Consider the following 15,973-nt stretch of genomic DNA (forward strand, 5'->3'; position numbering starts at 1 on the left):
TTAAATGGGAAGTATATCAATTTTGCTTTATTAGCCTAATGTAGGAATATAAGGAAAGGGGGATTGAGGTTGGGTATGAAGGAAGAGGGCTAAAACTTGTGATAATAAGGATCCTTCAAAACTTTGATGCAGTCCTCAGTCACTGTGACGTCACCTCTGCTCACACAAACACTGAATGAACTCCGACTCCTGTCTCCACTTCTGAGCCCAGCAATTCCTCAATTCGACTCCCCAGTTTACAGTGTGATGAGGTCTACCAGGTTGCCTTTAGGAGGAGTCATGCTGTCAGGAAAGAAATTTACTAAGGTGTCAAAGAGCTGAGTTCTCTGAGCATAGGTGTGATCCACATCAGAAAAACCTGGTGAAGAAAAAAAAAAGTATTACTTTAAAACTTCAACACAGAACAGAAAACTTAGTGCAACCAGCATCATGTACAACAGGAAAATCAAAATCAAGACAGGCTTCAAAACCAGCTGAACTTTACCAGCTCACGACAGACAGAGCAGTTTGTCTTAACCCTTTAATACAGTTCCTCATGTTGTGGGGACCTCCAACCATAAAATCATTTTCCTTCCTACTTCGTAACTGTAGTTTTGCTACTGTTATGAAGTAATATAAATATCTGTGTTTTCTGATGGTCTTAGGCGAACCTTGTGAAAGGGTCAGTCATTTGACAGGGTTAGAACCGCTGACCTAGAGGGCAGGGCACAGCAGTACTGGCTACCTTGGCATTTACACTTATTTCCTCACAGATGTACATCTGCGGAACACTGTTTGCTTCACAGACTGTTGTGCAGATCCAATGCACCTATGTGAAAATACCTAGCAGAAAGATCGCAAGTGTAGTAATTAGAAGTGACTTCTCATCTCTCCTGTGGTAGACTACCCCTCCACTACCTGATTAAGGAAACTCCACCCCCTGTCCCTTTAGTGCTTCTGTGCCATTAATTGTTTTTGGTAATAAAAATTTGACAAAACCATAATTAAGAGAACTTTAGGAAAGCAGGCTAAAATCAGCAAGGTCTTTAGAGGAGGACATACGATGAGAGAATTGAGCCAAAGTACAGACAACTATGCGAAAGAAATGTACATATGTACAGCACGTAGGAACCCTAGCACACGCCATTGTTATGGTACTATATAACAGGATCCCTACTAAGCATACGTAGCGAGAATAACTAAATACTTTTATGCAAATAAATCCCAGAGGGTAGAAGACACTTTTAAAAGGCAGGGTACTGCTAATATAACAAACAAAGGGTATTTCCCTTCATTTACACCCAGCAAACATTTAATTTTCAAGTTCACATCAACCAATGTCCCATTTTGGTCAGTTTCTATACTGATCTCAGCTGTTTCACATTTTACTATATAAGCTAAATACTTCATTTGTTAAGACATGCTTTGGTGTTCTGACTACATGTCTGTCTGTGTGAGGATGTTAAGAGTGCCTAGAACTGGAGTTACAGACAGCTGTACGCTGTGGGTGCTGGGGATTGAACCCGGGACCTCTGGAAGGAAGAGCAGCCAGTGCTCTTACACAGTGAGCCATCTCTTTAGACCCCAAATTAAACACTGAAGTGACCAGCAATTTCCTATTGCTGATTGGCTGGCTGGGATACGTCCGTCTGTTGAGTGCCATCAGAAAAAGAACCACGCTGTGAGAGTTCACGGGAAACGCAAATTGGACTGAGTCCACTCAACAGTTTCAGATCCATTTTTTTTTTTTTAATCTTGTAAAGAATAGAAATAGAACATAACATTGTCAAGGATACCAGTTTCCTGGAAGGAAATAAATAATGGCTCAAGAATGGTTCATTCCTTTTTATTTTTTAAAAAATTATTATTGTTGTTGCTTTAAGTTTGACAGGAAAATATTTCTTCCTTTGCGCTTAGCTTAATAAAACCTACTATCATCTCACAGAAATGAATAGAAGGAAGTATTGCAAAATACTAACAAAGCTTACTTGTGAAGGTGAGATTATAATCCTTTTTCTTTATTATGCTTTTCTAAATTTTCCAAATTGTTTTACTTTCAAAACATTTCAAACACAAAAAGGTTTCAAAAGTACAATGAGTATTCATTCAGCCCCTTCCCCTTGCCGAGGCTGTTGTTAGTGTCTTGCCTGACATTGTGCTTTCCTGTGGATATATGCATGCCCAATTCATAATCTTTTTGTGGAAGCACCCTCACTCCTGAATTAACAACTCATTCCCGCTAAGCACAGAATACCCACTGACAGGACTAACCATCCCCCTCCTCCTCCACCCCAGGCCCAGCCCTGCACATGTGTGTTAGGGGTGGCTTTAGAAGCCTGCACATGTGTGTTAGGGGGTGGCTTTAGAAGCCTGCACATGTGTGTTAGGGGGTGGCTTTAGAAGCCTGCACATGTGTGTTAGGGGTGGCTTTAGAAGCCTGCACATGTGTGTTAGGGGGTGGCTTTAGAAGCCTGCACATGTGTGTTAGGGGTGGCTTTAGAAGCCTGCACATGTGTGTTAGGGGTGGCTTTAGAAGCCTGCACATGTGTGTTAGGGGTGGCTTTAGAAGCCTGCACATGTGTGTTAGGGGGTGGCTTTAGAAGCCTACACATGTGTGTTAGGGGGTGGCTTTAGAAGCCTGCACATGTGTGTTAGGGGTGGCTTTAGAAGCCTACACATGTGTGTTAGGGGGTGGCTTTAGAAGCCTGCACATGTGTGTTAGGGGGTGGCTTTAGAAGCCTGCACATGTGTGTTAGGGGTGGCTTTAGAAGCCTGCACATGTTCTACACATGTGTGTTAGGGGGTGGCTTTAGAAGCCTGCACATGTTCTACCACGGAGCTACACCTTCACCCTCCCTATATATTACTCAGGAAATTTAACATTGACCTTTTAATAATCTTTTTATTATTCACTTATCCTTAACTAAAACTCTAACCTGAGCTCACACACTGCATTTGGTTTTGAAGTCTCCTTGATCTAAATCAATCTGTAGCTCTCTGTCTCCTAATGGCTTGGCTGCTTTTGAAGCATACACAGAAGTTGTACAGTGTGTGCTAAATTTGGGTTAACACTGTCTTGACTGTACCATGACCAGATGTTGGCTTATGCAGTCTTGGCAGAATACTACAGAAGTGATACTCTGCCCTTCTCAGTGCATTATCTCAGAAAGTGCATGGCTTTCAGTTTGGACCGTTATCAACAATATTAACTTTGATCATGCAGTTAGTGGGGACCATGCCAAAATTCTCTCATCGTGTTCTCTTTCTACCTCTTAAATTAAGATCCTGCTCATGGAGAGACTGTGTGACACTGCATAAATACCTTGTTCTTCAAGACACCGAGACCCTGTGATTCAGCAATCACTGATGGTTCCTGCTGAAAGAACACTTATCTAAGCCACTGTGACGTTCTGACTGATTGGACAGTTGCTAACTGGCATGCGATATAAAGACCTTTTTTAAATCTTCTTTTCTAAATGTATTTGTTTGGTTCAGTAGGTACCCCTGAATTTTTCTCCTGTTCAATGTTAAACTCATCACTACCACCACTCATTTTTTATATTCATATCTCTGTAAGAAATATATCCACCAATTTTTAAGCATTTCTTTACTTTTCCATACAACAAGAGTTCAAGCTTATTTTTTTTTAAATTTTTATTTAATCACTCTCATCTCTCCTCCCAGTCCTGCCTCCTGTTCCCCTCCTTTCCAATTGCCCCTCTCCTTTTCAGAGAAGGGGAGGTGCCACCCTGGCACCTCACATCACAGCAGGATGAACTAAATGCATCTTCTCTCGCTGAGGCCAGACAAGGCAGCCCAGCTAGGGGAAAGGGACCCAATGTCAGAGACAGCCCCTACTCCCATTGTTAGGGGACCCACATGACGGCCATGCTGCACATCTGCTACATAGGTTTAGGGGCTCTCGGTCCAGCCCATGCACGCTCTGTGGGTGGAGCCCCGTAGCTTTACTCTGTGGGTCTTCTTGTGGTGTCCTGGGCCCCTACAGCTCCCTCAGTTCTTCCACAGAACTCCATGAGCGTGGAGATGCAGAGACCCACAGTTAAGCTTACTCTTAGTACTGCTCTGACGTTAGCCATTTTCCGAAGGAGCCATAATTCTCTGTAGTAGCAAATTATTTGAAAAATATAAAATCAGTTACACTAGCGGCCAGTGTATCTTTTCTAGGCCTGTACATATAAATTCCATTCTTAAAATCACTTAGGAGATGTAGCAGTTTCACTAGGTCGCACAGACAGTGGGTGAGGAGGCTCTGGAGTCCATCTACTTACTCTTACTGCATTTACTGAGTGTGTAGGCCAATGCGTCATGCTCAATTGATCCGCAGAAGTTTCTCTACTTTCATCACTATTTACCAATAAGAAAATTGATACTTATACAACCATCAGATGGTGTTCAACTATGGAGGGTCCCTAATATCCATTCCTTCATAAGGACAGAGCAGATTTAGCAGTTTCATAAAAATACTTCAAAGCCATACAATTAAATATGCTGTAGAGTACCTTTTTACACTATGTAACAAAACCACTATATTCAAAACCATATACTTATATATGCACATTTATAGAAAATCTTGATTATTTAAAGATTTCATACTTATAAAGTTACCTAATCACTGAAATTTATTTGTAATTCCACAATCAAGACTTCTGGCACTTTGGTGAATATTTATAGACATGTGAGGAATGGCACACTACTTGGGTTGCCATAAGCACCTCCCCAGCTACAGTCTGCCTTCTTGCTTCAGGTCTCATACCAAACATAGCTATCCTCACATGTTCTGCTTGAATGCATATTTTTCAAAATCTGTGCTATTTCACAGCGACTCCACTATTTAGTGTGGCCCTGAGCTGTAGACCAATGACGTCTAGTGTTTCTCAAGGACAACAGGTTAAACAACCTTCATTCAAGTAAGAACTTTTACCATAAGTTTAACGTTAATGAATATATAATGTATACTAAATAAGGAGGCATCAAACAGAAATACCCAGGAATCAATGTTATGCAGTAATCTGTTGGAGAGGCTCACAGAAACCCAATTCTCTGAATTTCCCACGAGAGCAGTGACTAATTCACTGTCCCTGTGGGTTATAAAACATAATTATTTTGAATAGTCAGAATCAAATATATCAACGTGTCTCTTTACAAATAGTGTTGGGTAGACACAAGTCGAGCAGATTGGAAAGCTGTGTAAGGAGACCCTTACGCTTAATGTAGTCAGTATTTATTTATCATATATACACAGTGTTTTGCCTGTATGTACAGCAGAAGAGGGCACCAGATCTCATTATAGATGGTTGTGAGCCACCACGTGGTTGCTAGGCATTGAACTCAGGACCTTTGGAAGAGCAGCCAGTGCTCTTAACCTCTGAGCCATCTCTCCAGCCCTAGTATTTTCTTTTTCAATACATGTGAGAAGGCAGGAGTCCAGTACACCCGCTGATACAGCACACAGAGGCAGCATGGCTACAGACAAAGGTGGCACTGACTCCAAGCCTCTTGCTCCTCATGGCCATCTCTCTCACTTCTACCACCCTGTACTACCCTTGAAAAGACAATAACTGCTCCAAAGATATGAGATCTACTAGGAATAAGCTTTGTTTATACTCCAAGGAAAACAAATTGTTCTTACAAAATGTCTTCTGGCAGGAAGCAGGGCAGAAACAGGAGACAGGAATTAAGCTAAAATATTTGCTGACACAATCCTAACCCATTTAATCACTGTCAAATTCTTGTTTTAATGGCTAAACATCAACCAAAAGTAGTTTAGTGCTGCCCATCAAGAAATAAGAATAATGGCCCCAGACGGTGGTATCTATACATATCAAGGCACAAACTTTCAAATGAATGGCAGGGTCACAATTTGGGTATCCCTATGTCTGCTTCAAAGGGTAAAATTCTGAAAGACATGAGCTTTCTAGCAATGTTTGTATCTAATTTCTCTATTCAGGACAAGGCTTTGATGTTTTGTAGCCTAAATACATATTTTATAGCGCCTGCTAATTTAGCTTGTGGAGTCCAACATAGTCTGGGTTTGGGGACTGCCAGTTTATATATATATATATATATTTTTTTCCTGTCAGTTTCCTATCTTACCATAGTGATCTCATGTTATTCTAGAGCTAGAAATAAACACCAAATTACCTTAATTGTTAGAAATGCCTCAATTATTTGCTACAGAAAAAGGAGGGCAAAATCTCAAGGAACATTGTTATTCTTTTCCACCCCAAGGAACAGAACCAAAATCACACAGTGTATGGTTTTGTTTTTTTTCTTCTTCTGAGAATCATTTGTCTTTAGCAAACAAAAAACACCACCAATTTAGAAATTAAATTAACATAATCAAGGAGTCATTTGACTCCAAATAAGAGAGCAATACAGTACAATTCTTGTGCAAATACTAACAGTACTGCCATCAACAGGGTTAGTATGTACTCATGTACAATTACATTTTATAAGGCAAAGCTCAGAGCTAAAGTTTCTCTTGTTACAAAGATTACTCTCTGACTCAAAAGAATCTTGAGTCCTAGGCTAGCGTGGAACTAAAAAATTACAGTGCAGATAAAAGACTGAAGCTACCTATCATGTGTTGTCGTAACAAAAAAATATCCTTGCAAATTTACCAATATAAAATTCTGGGTTCTAGAATTTCTACAGTCTCATCAGACTTGTTTCTTTTTGTTTTTTGAGATAGGGTTTTTCTGTGTAGCTGTCCTGGACTTGCTTTGTAGACCAGGCTGGCCTTGAACTCACAGTGATCCACCGGCCTCTGCCTCCCAAGTGCTAGGATTACAGGTGTGCACCATTGTGCCCAGCTTTAGACTTATGTTTATACTAGCATAGTTTAGCTGCTTTGTGTGTGTGTGTGTGCGTGTGTGTGTGTGTGTTCTGATATAGTCTTAGCTTTAGCTGATCACCTGCCTGTTTACTCCTCTCATGCACTTCTTGCCCGTGTTCCCTGCCTGTGCTGTGTGTGCCCTTGTGCTCCCATAATTTCCCCTTCAATTTTTATATCACATGTTTTCTCTTACTTCCCACCTCCCTCTCTACATCCTTTTTCTCCTCTGGCTGTTCCTTTTTAGTTATCTGGCCTCTTCCTACATTTACTCTTCCATAAATAAATACACATGACATTTAAAACCTATATTCTGTATAGGACAAACTTAGGGCTTACCTCTCTGAGCTACCTCACTTAGTATAACATTTTCTAATTCCACTTATTTTATTGCAAATTTCATTTTTCCTTATCGATGATTAAAATTCTACATGTGGGGCTGGAGAGATGGCTCAGTGGTTAAGAGCACTGGCTACTCTTGCAGAGGTCCTGAGTTCAATTCCCAGCACCCACATGGTGGCTCACAACCACCTATACTGGACTCTGATGCTTTCTTCTGGCACACAGGTGTACATGCAGAGAGAGCACTCATACATAAAATAAATAAATAAAATCTTTTTTAAAAATTTCCATGTGTGCACGGACCACATTTTTATTATTCATCTGTTATTATTCATGTGTTGATAGAGATTTCCTTGTGAAGAGAGTAGCAATGAAAAAGAGATGCAAGTGTTTCTGTGGTGGAAACAGTCTTTTGGATACATGTCCAGGAATGATGTAGCTGCATCATATCATAGTTCTATTTTTTACAACTAGTTTTCTGAGAAACTACCACATTGCTTTTCATAATCGCTGCACTATTGGTGCATCCCCACCAATAGTGAAACAGGATCCCCTTTCCCTCACACCCTTTGCTGGAGATTGTAGGCATTGTGTACTGTGTAAAGATTAAACACTCATTTCTGTGGCCCACATAACTTGCTGCAATCCTTGTTCTGAGAATCTGCTCCCCAACTGTTCCCTGATATGTCAATAAAACAGCTTAACCACCAGTCACTAAGTAGGGGAAAGAACATGGCTGGACTTCCTGCCAGTCAAGGGAGAAGAGGCAGGGGAGTGGGGATTCAGCCACAGGCAGAGGTCCAAGAGACAGGAGGACACAGCAGCTGGGACAGAGCAAGCCACAGAATTCAAGTACTTAGGGGATTTTGGCAAAGAAGCCAGATTAGTTTAGAGGGTTAAGAACAGAGTATTAGCTGCATGTCCAATAAATATAATGGTCCAGTCTCAATGATTTGGATGCTAGCCAGATTAAGAAAGAAACTGCAACACACATACATTTTTAAAACTAACACTAGCAAGAGTTTGTTGTCATGTTTCCTCAAGGAGAGCCATTCTGAAGACTGCAGTGAATCGGAGTCTCAACATGGTTCTTATTTGCAGTTCTCTGATGGCTAACTGTATTGAAATTTTAAAAAATTTATTTATTTTATGTTATGTACACTGATGTTTCGACTGCATGTCTGTGTGAGGGTGTCAGATCCCCTCGAACAGGGATTACAGACAGTTGTAAACTGCCTTGTGGGTGCTGAGAATTGAACCGAGGTCCTCTGGAAGAGCAGCCAGTGCTCCTTATTGCTGAGCCATCTCTCCGACCCCTTGAAAACATTAAAAAAAACAAAAAAACAAAACAAAACAAAACAAAAAACAGGCACTGGCCATTTGCAATTTTTTTTGGGGGGCGGGGGGCGGGGGACACGGACGGACGGACGGACGGACTGTTCATTCAGGTCATTGGCCCAGCTATTGATTGGTGTGGTTAATTCATTCATTTATTTAAATTTTTGTGTATGTGTACTTAAATTTTCTTTATATATTCTAGCTACCTTAAGTATTGCTGGCAAAGATATCCACAGATTCAACAAGCTATTTACTATGCCGACAGTCTTTTGCTGTGTAAATGCTATTTGACTTCATGTAATCAATTTTCAACTTTTGTGAGCATTTCTTGTTCTATTGGGGCTCTAAAAATCAGTTACTTTAACTATTCATTAATGCCATGCAATCTCTAGTAACAACATTTCCCCCCCCCCAAGTAACTCATTAATACTATGTAAGAGTATTTCTTAATGAAGATTAATACCTGAGAAGTTTGAGGGGAAAAATTTTTAAAGGGAAGTTGAGGAATTGTTTCAATAACAATGAAAGAACAATTTTTAAATAGGAGATAATTTTATTTTCTTCATTTTAAAAACATTTCATTCCCCACTCCACTTACCAACTCCCAAAACCAATCAACTCCCCAAAGAACAAGAAGAAAAAGCCCACCCACCCAAGCAAGTGTGGATTTGCAAAGCAGCGCTGCAAAGATTGCCACAGTTTGTTTGATCATGCTTCTATTGCCTGCATCAAACGGCATAGGAACTGTGAACTGCACGCAGGAACTGGCCAATATGCCTGAGAATTATCCTTTTAGCAGCTATCAGAAATTGCATGCACGTGTTTGAATACACATCTCACCTAATGTTCCATACAGGAGACCAAAATCCAACCAAATGTTAGAGCAACAAGATAAACTGCAGACACACTTACCTAGAGCTGTGAAATCTGAGCCAGATTTGAACAGAGCTGAGGCTAGAAGTTGAAACTGTAAAGAAACACAAAGCAAATTAGCAGGATAGCACACAAGAAAACAACGTCTGAAAATTTTTATTTATTAGTTTTTATGGATGTATTACACAGATCTAATCACCAAATATTGGAAAACAACAACAAAAAACAGAACAAAACAAAACCCTCACATTCAGATTTTAAAAAACATGTTGGTCTCTACACTTCCTTCTTTCTTTTTCTTTTCTTTCTTTTTTGGTCTTCTGAGACAAGGGTTCTCTGTGTACCCTTGGCTGTCCTAGACTCGCTTTGTAGACCAGGCTGGCCTCAAACTCACAGTGATCCACCTGCCTCTGCCTCCCAAGTGCTGGGATTAAAGGCGTGTGTCACCACACCACCCAGCATTCTCCAATTTATGTTTTTAAACAATATTTTCACTGTGTAGCCCAGGCTAGCTTTAAACTCATTTCTCCTATCTCAATCTGCTAGGATGTCTTTAAAATTTCAGATAATTTCTGCACACTAATATTAGTAAGGCTCAGTTAGTTGTCTTTTAGAAGTCCAAGGGGGGACAAATATTCCAGACTTACCTTTCTTTTCTTAAATTGTTTTTTACTATTTTATGTGTATGTTACATGTCTATCTATGAACCATGTTAGCGTCTTTGCTCATGGAGGCCAGAGGAGGATGTTGGATGCCCTCAAACTGGAGTTACATATGGTTGTGAGCCACCATCTGGGTGCTGGGAATTGAACCCAGGTCCTCTGGAAGAGCAGTCAGTCCTCTTATCTGCTGGTAGTAATCTCCCCAGTCCCAGTCAGTCTGGTGTGCTCTCTCTCTCATATTCATATATATATATATCTTGATATCTTTGCTTAGCTCTCACAGAAGAATTATGCAAGATTCACATAAAGATTTAGGAATTATCTTCATCTCATTTCTGAGAGTTTATGTAGAATTATAATTTTGTTTCTTACTACTGATAGAGACATTGGGGCTGGAGTATTCTGCTGAAACATTTCTCTTTACAGACCTAACTGTCAGCCAGGTGGTGGTGGCGCACACCTTTAATCCAGAGGCAGGCAGATCTCTGTGAGTTCGAGGCCAGCCTGGTTTACAAAGTGAGTCCAGGACAGCCAAGGCTACAAGAGAAACCCTGTCTCGACAAAAACAAAACAAAACAAAACAAAAACAAAAATACAAAACCCAAACTTAACTATGTAATGATTGTGGGGCTCTTTAAGGTCACATTTCTTCTTATTCCAGTTTTAGTAAATTACATCTTTAATCTGTCCATTTCATAAGTTCCTCAAATGTGCTGACAAGATTTTTAATGTATCTTTTTGTTACTCTTTTCATATTGCTGGGGTTATAGTGACTTTACTTTTCATGTATTGTTGATGGTTTAGGTTTTCAATTTTTTCTTTATGAATCTTGTTAAGGGGTTATCCATTTTATTTTTTTTAAAGAACCACAATCATACTTATACTTTATTTCTATAGTATGTTTTCTATTTCATTAATAATCTATTTAATCTTGAGTTTCTCTTTTCTAACTCCTAAAATGAATAATAAACTTCATTGATTCCTTACGGAGAAGTTCCAGAGAAATCTGTTCTTTTAACAAACTTACAAAGAAAACTGAACTGATACATACTATCCTAGACTTTTAATCAATACCCAATTATATTACAGACCTTGGCCTCAATTTTCTCAAATGTCCAACCTTCACCTACTTAACTCAAGATGGTTGTCTCACAGTCATTTCAAAGTGGACATATGCAAATCAGGCTATCTCAGGAGCCCCTACCAACTCCACACACACACAAAGCTACACCCAGAGCTTTCTTTTTTCTTCTGCTGATGATAAGTCTATCTTTCCAGGCTAAAACCTTTCAACTCCCGTCTTTTAATCTCCATGTAGGTCACCATGTGTCCACTCTGCCTTTAACTCTGCAATCTAGTCTTACTTCTTACCATCCTGCTGCTCCTCCTGGGATCTGGACTACCATTAACGCACTGTGTCGATGTCTCCACCTCTCTCGTGGGCCTCCTGGCTCTATGCTTGTTCCCTTAGTCTTTCCTCAACACGGCAGTCAGAATGGTCTAATTAGAATACAAGATCTTGTCATCCTGTGCGCATATCTGGAACCGACTGCTCAATCATTCCAAGTAAAAGCTAAGCAGTCCTAACCAGGCTTATGAAGTCAGTCACCGTGCACTTCCCCAGCCTCTGCGCACCCTTCTCTATCCCCACTGCTCCCACCCGTTAACATGGGCACCTTGCCAACCTCCTTAACCATGCCCTGAATGCTCCCTGGGTCTCTGCTCCAGCTGTCAGGAATTATCTTCACTACGCACTCTCCTCAGACAACTCCACATATCCTTCAATTCCTTGTGCAAATCTAGTTTCTACTGAGGCCTATTATGATGAGCCCATTTTAGACTTTAATTACACCAATTCTTTCTTACCCACATAAATACGGTCCTCTTTATGCCAATGTCTTGCCACAGGCTTTCTGACACAGCGTCTTACGCAGACCAGGCTGGCTTTGAGCGCACAGTGCTGCTGAGAATGACCTGGAATGCTAGAATCTCCTGCCCTCACCTTCCAAATGCGGAAATTTCCTGTTCCTTTACTCTTCTTATAGCGCTATCCTTCCATACTACCAACCAAATTATAATAAATTATGTAACTGCTTACTTAATATGTTTATTATCTCCCCTTTAGGGGGCAGTTTGAGACAGGGTTTCTCTGTGTAGCCTTGGCTGTCCTGGATTCACTTTGTATACCAGGCTCCAACTCACAGCGATCCACCTGCCTCTGCCTCCTGAGTGCTGGGATTAAAGGCGTGTGCCACCACGCCCGGCATTATTATCTCCCTTAATAGGATGCTAGCACCTTCTGGGCAAGGATCTTGTTCTGTTTACAAATATATTTCCTATGCCAAGAATGTCTGGCATCGTGTAAGAGATCAATACATAGCTATTAAATGAATGAGAACAATATTTTGGAAGAATAAAATATAACTGTATAATTAGTACAGAGTGTGGTATAATAGTTGACAACTTGTTTTTCCCACTCCTTTATTATAATGTCCTTTATGAAAATTGTGGTTTTTGATTTTGGAGCTTTTTTTCTCAAGCCTTTTCTAGGAAAAAAAAACACACAACAGGTTTTATCATGACATTTCATACACATATATAATATATATAATATACACACACACAATCTTTCTTGGTCCTCTCTCACCAGCTGATTCTGTCGCCTTTTCATGATTTGTTTGTTTGTTTGTTTTTTGTTCTTTTGGTGGCTGTTTGTGAACTACTACATCTTATTAGTTAAAAAAACAAAAACAAAAACAACCCCCCCCCCAAAAAAAAACCCTAGGGATACTGAGGAGATTATTTACAAAAGCATGGGCTCAATATAATTTTTATACAGTTTATTGAAAGTTCATCACCAATTCAGAAGCAATGTTCTGGAACTGAAGACAACAAAGCAGCATGCTTGGCTCATCACGGCAGGCATCTGCCAGTGCCCTGACCCAGGGATGACAGAGTGATCAAGGCAAGCACCTGCCAGTGCCCTGACCCAGTGGTGACAGAGTGATGGCTACATGACACTGTGATTGCCATGTCTACTCAGGACACACAAAGGACTTTCGGTTAATGAGAAGTTAATAATGAGAAAATGTGGAAAGCAACCAAATGGGGGGAAAAAAATCACACAGAGTTTTGGATTATAAAGTAGTTTAAATGTCTCATGGAGGCAGTGTTCCCAATGTCAAGTGTCTCCTGTGTTTTGTTGTCCATGCAGACAGAAGAGAGGGTAAGGGTACAGTCTGAAGTTTAGAGATGACCTAATGTTCACAAGCACATACCACCTCACTAACTTCTAGGGCTGAACAACTCTTGCTTAAGCTTTAGGCAATGCAGTAGACCTGTATCACACAGAACCAGTTACCAATACTTTAAAGTGGCTATGTCTGAATTTGCAATAGCTCCCTGTCCTGATTTTTCCTATTAGCTCTAAGAACAAACTGTTTTATTTGACCTACTTACAGCTCCTACAGCTGAAATTACTTACTCTGAAATATTTTGTTTCAGTCTCATTTTTAAAAATAAGGGGAAAATAAGCATGTCCAGTTACGGCCATTTTATATAGAACATGGAGAGAAAATCCAAGGAAATCTATCTCAACCTCTCGAAAGCGTGGTACAACAAAAATGGCCACTAATGTGTTCTCTTATCTACATGGTATAATGAATCATGGCAGATTAAACCACACATATTCTGCTTGTCAGCAATTATTTCCCACATTTCAGATGGTATCATGAATCAGGCATACACGCAAAGAAAAGCAACATACTGTGCCCAAACAGAGGCCTCCAAATTGTAATTTGCTAACTCTACACCCAGGGAAGAACTGCAACCAGTACTGAGGGAGAAAGGCATAACTTATTTTCATACAGAGAGTATCTCTTTGTTTTGGTATGGAAGACATGCAGGTTTTATTGCCTTAAAATACAATGATCCTGCTGCCTGGAAGAATCTGATATTAAATCAAAATCCATGTCAATACTGAACAGAGAAAAATGCTGGATATTGCAGTTACAAAGCAAAGCAAGGCAGCCTGAACAAGGAAGCAGGTGTAAGGACAGAGCTTAACCCGTTAGCACCAGCTGGGAGCGGAAAGGCAGGATGACTGCTGCTCAGCTACTGCTAAAGAAACAAGGACACTGCAGGCAAAGCTGCTGGAAAGAGAACATAAGAGACAGGGCATACATGGTCACACACCAGATAGGCAAATGTGCCTCTAAGAACAGAAATAGTGTCAAACATTTGCTTCTACTTCATGGAATAAAGCCCTGAGACTCATTCTCAAGCTTGGAATTAGTTGAGTGAGGTTAGTAGATAGTCAAGTAATACTGCAGGAACCTTCTTACAAATAAATACTGACACTCCAAGTATTCTAAATCTACCAACCGGGCTGGAGAGATGGCTCAGTGGTTAAGAGCACCACCTGCTCTTCCAGAGGTCCTGAGTTCAATTTCCAGCAACCACATGGTGGCTCACAACCATCTATAATGGGATCTGATGCCCTCTTCTGGCCTGCAGGTGTACATGCAGATAAAGCACTCATATACACAAAATAAATAAATAATAAATCTTAAAACAAAACAAACAAACAAACAAACAAACAAACAAACCCTACCAACCTCTCTTTCTCTACATCTTCTCCATATGAAGGGAAGTTTTATTCCCCTCTCTTAAGAAAGCCTGAACACCAAAGAAAAGTGTATATTTAACTATTATATGTAATCTTTGATGATCTATGAAAGCTAAGATGATGATGATGATGATGATGATGATGATGATGATGATTATTATTATTATTATTATTTTGTTTTTCAAGATAAGGCTTTTCTGTGTAGACTTGACTGTCCTAGACTCACTTCCGTAGACCAGGCTGCCCTCGAATTCACAGTGATCCTCCTGCCTCTGCCTCCTGAGTGCTGGGATTAAAGGCGTGCGCTACCATGCTCGGCCTAAAAATTGGTTTTGAATGAATCAAATATGCCTATTCAATTTCTTTTTCTTTGGATAGAGGGTGTTATGAGATGCCTTGTGACTTAGGCTAGCCTTTAATTAGTGATCCTCCTGCCTCAATTTTCTCAATGCTAGAGTGCATGCATGCAGTGCCACACCTGGTTTTGTCTGCTCACTTTTTATTTCACCCATTTTATTATCCTTAAGATCAAGGTATCCTATTTTCTTCAAGCATTTAAACCAGAAAAGCATTTAAAATAATATTCTATTTTTGAATTTTACTCCCATCTTTCTTTACCTCTTTTGTCTCTTCTGGGTCCGAATGATCCACAGTTATATAAAGATCATTCTGTAAATACTTCAGAGCACTAAGAGGATCCATTTGGGCCTTTTCTTCAAACCTAGAAAATACAAAACAAGGTAAATACTTACTTGAGTTGTAAGAAATGCCTTTACGACTTGAAGCGAGGTATACTGCTTAGATGAGCAATCCTGGATATCTAAAGCAAACTTGTGTTTGAGCACCCACAGTAAGAATTCTTCTATGCCGCCAAGCCAGTATAGATGTCAACTCTGTAGAGACGCAACACCATACTGCGCAGACAGCTGTGCTGCCAGGAAGTGTGTGGCTGCACTTCTTGCCCTTCCTTATGGCGCAGTGATGTGCAGGCTGGCAAGATGCCTCGGCAGGTAGGTCCCTGCCACTCCAGTTAGTGAGCAGAGTTTAATCCTCTGAACCGATTGCCCTAAGCTGTCCTCTACGGCTCACACACATACTGTAGTGAGTGCACACACACTTACGTAACAACTTTAAAAGGTTCCAATGTGTTACATCAAAACCGAGTGGTCACAGGCTAACACTGTTTCCTAGACTCCCAGACTAGATCTGATGTAAGTTCTTAATACACTTTGGAAGCTGAAATGAATAAGGCACTTAAAAAAAAACTTTCTTCGTTAAAAAAAAAAATGTGTATGAGTT

At 40.2% G+C, this 15,973-nt stretch overlaps 1 protein-coding gene across 1 annotated transcript in view; it reads right to left on the reverse strand.

Moving 5' to 3' along the window:
* MKLN1 (muskelin 1) overlaps positions 1 to 15,973 on the reverse strand; it is a 125,908-nt gene continuing 109,935 nt past the window's right edge. Inside the window, exons 16-18 of the mRNA XM_084786347.1 lie at positions 15,293 to 15,395; positions 9,425 to 9,479; positions 1 to 358 (exon numbers count right to left, since the gene is read on the reverse strand). Of these exons, the coding sequence (XP_084642473.1) occupies positions 237 to 358; positions 9,425 to 9,479; positions 15,293 to 15,395 (280 nt within the window). The 3' untranslated portion in view covers positions 1 to 236. The remainder of the gene's footprint in view (positions 359 to 9,424; positions 9,480 to 15,292; positions 15,396 to 15,973) is intronic.

Source organism: Acomys minous (assembly GCF_964271855.1).
Source record: "Acomys minous genome assembly, chromosome: 6".
In the NCBI taxonomy this organism is placed as follows: domain Eukaryota; kingdom Metazoa; phylum Chordata; class Mammalia; order Rodentia; family Muridae; genus Acomys; species Acomys minous.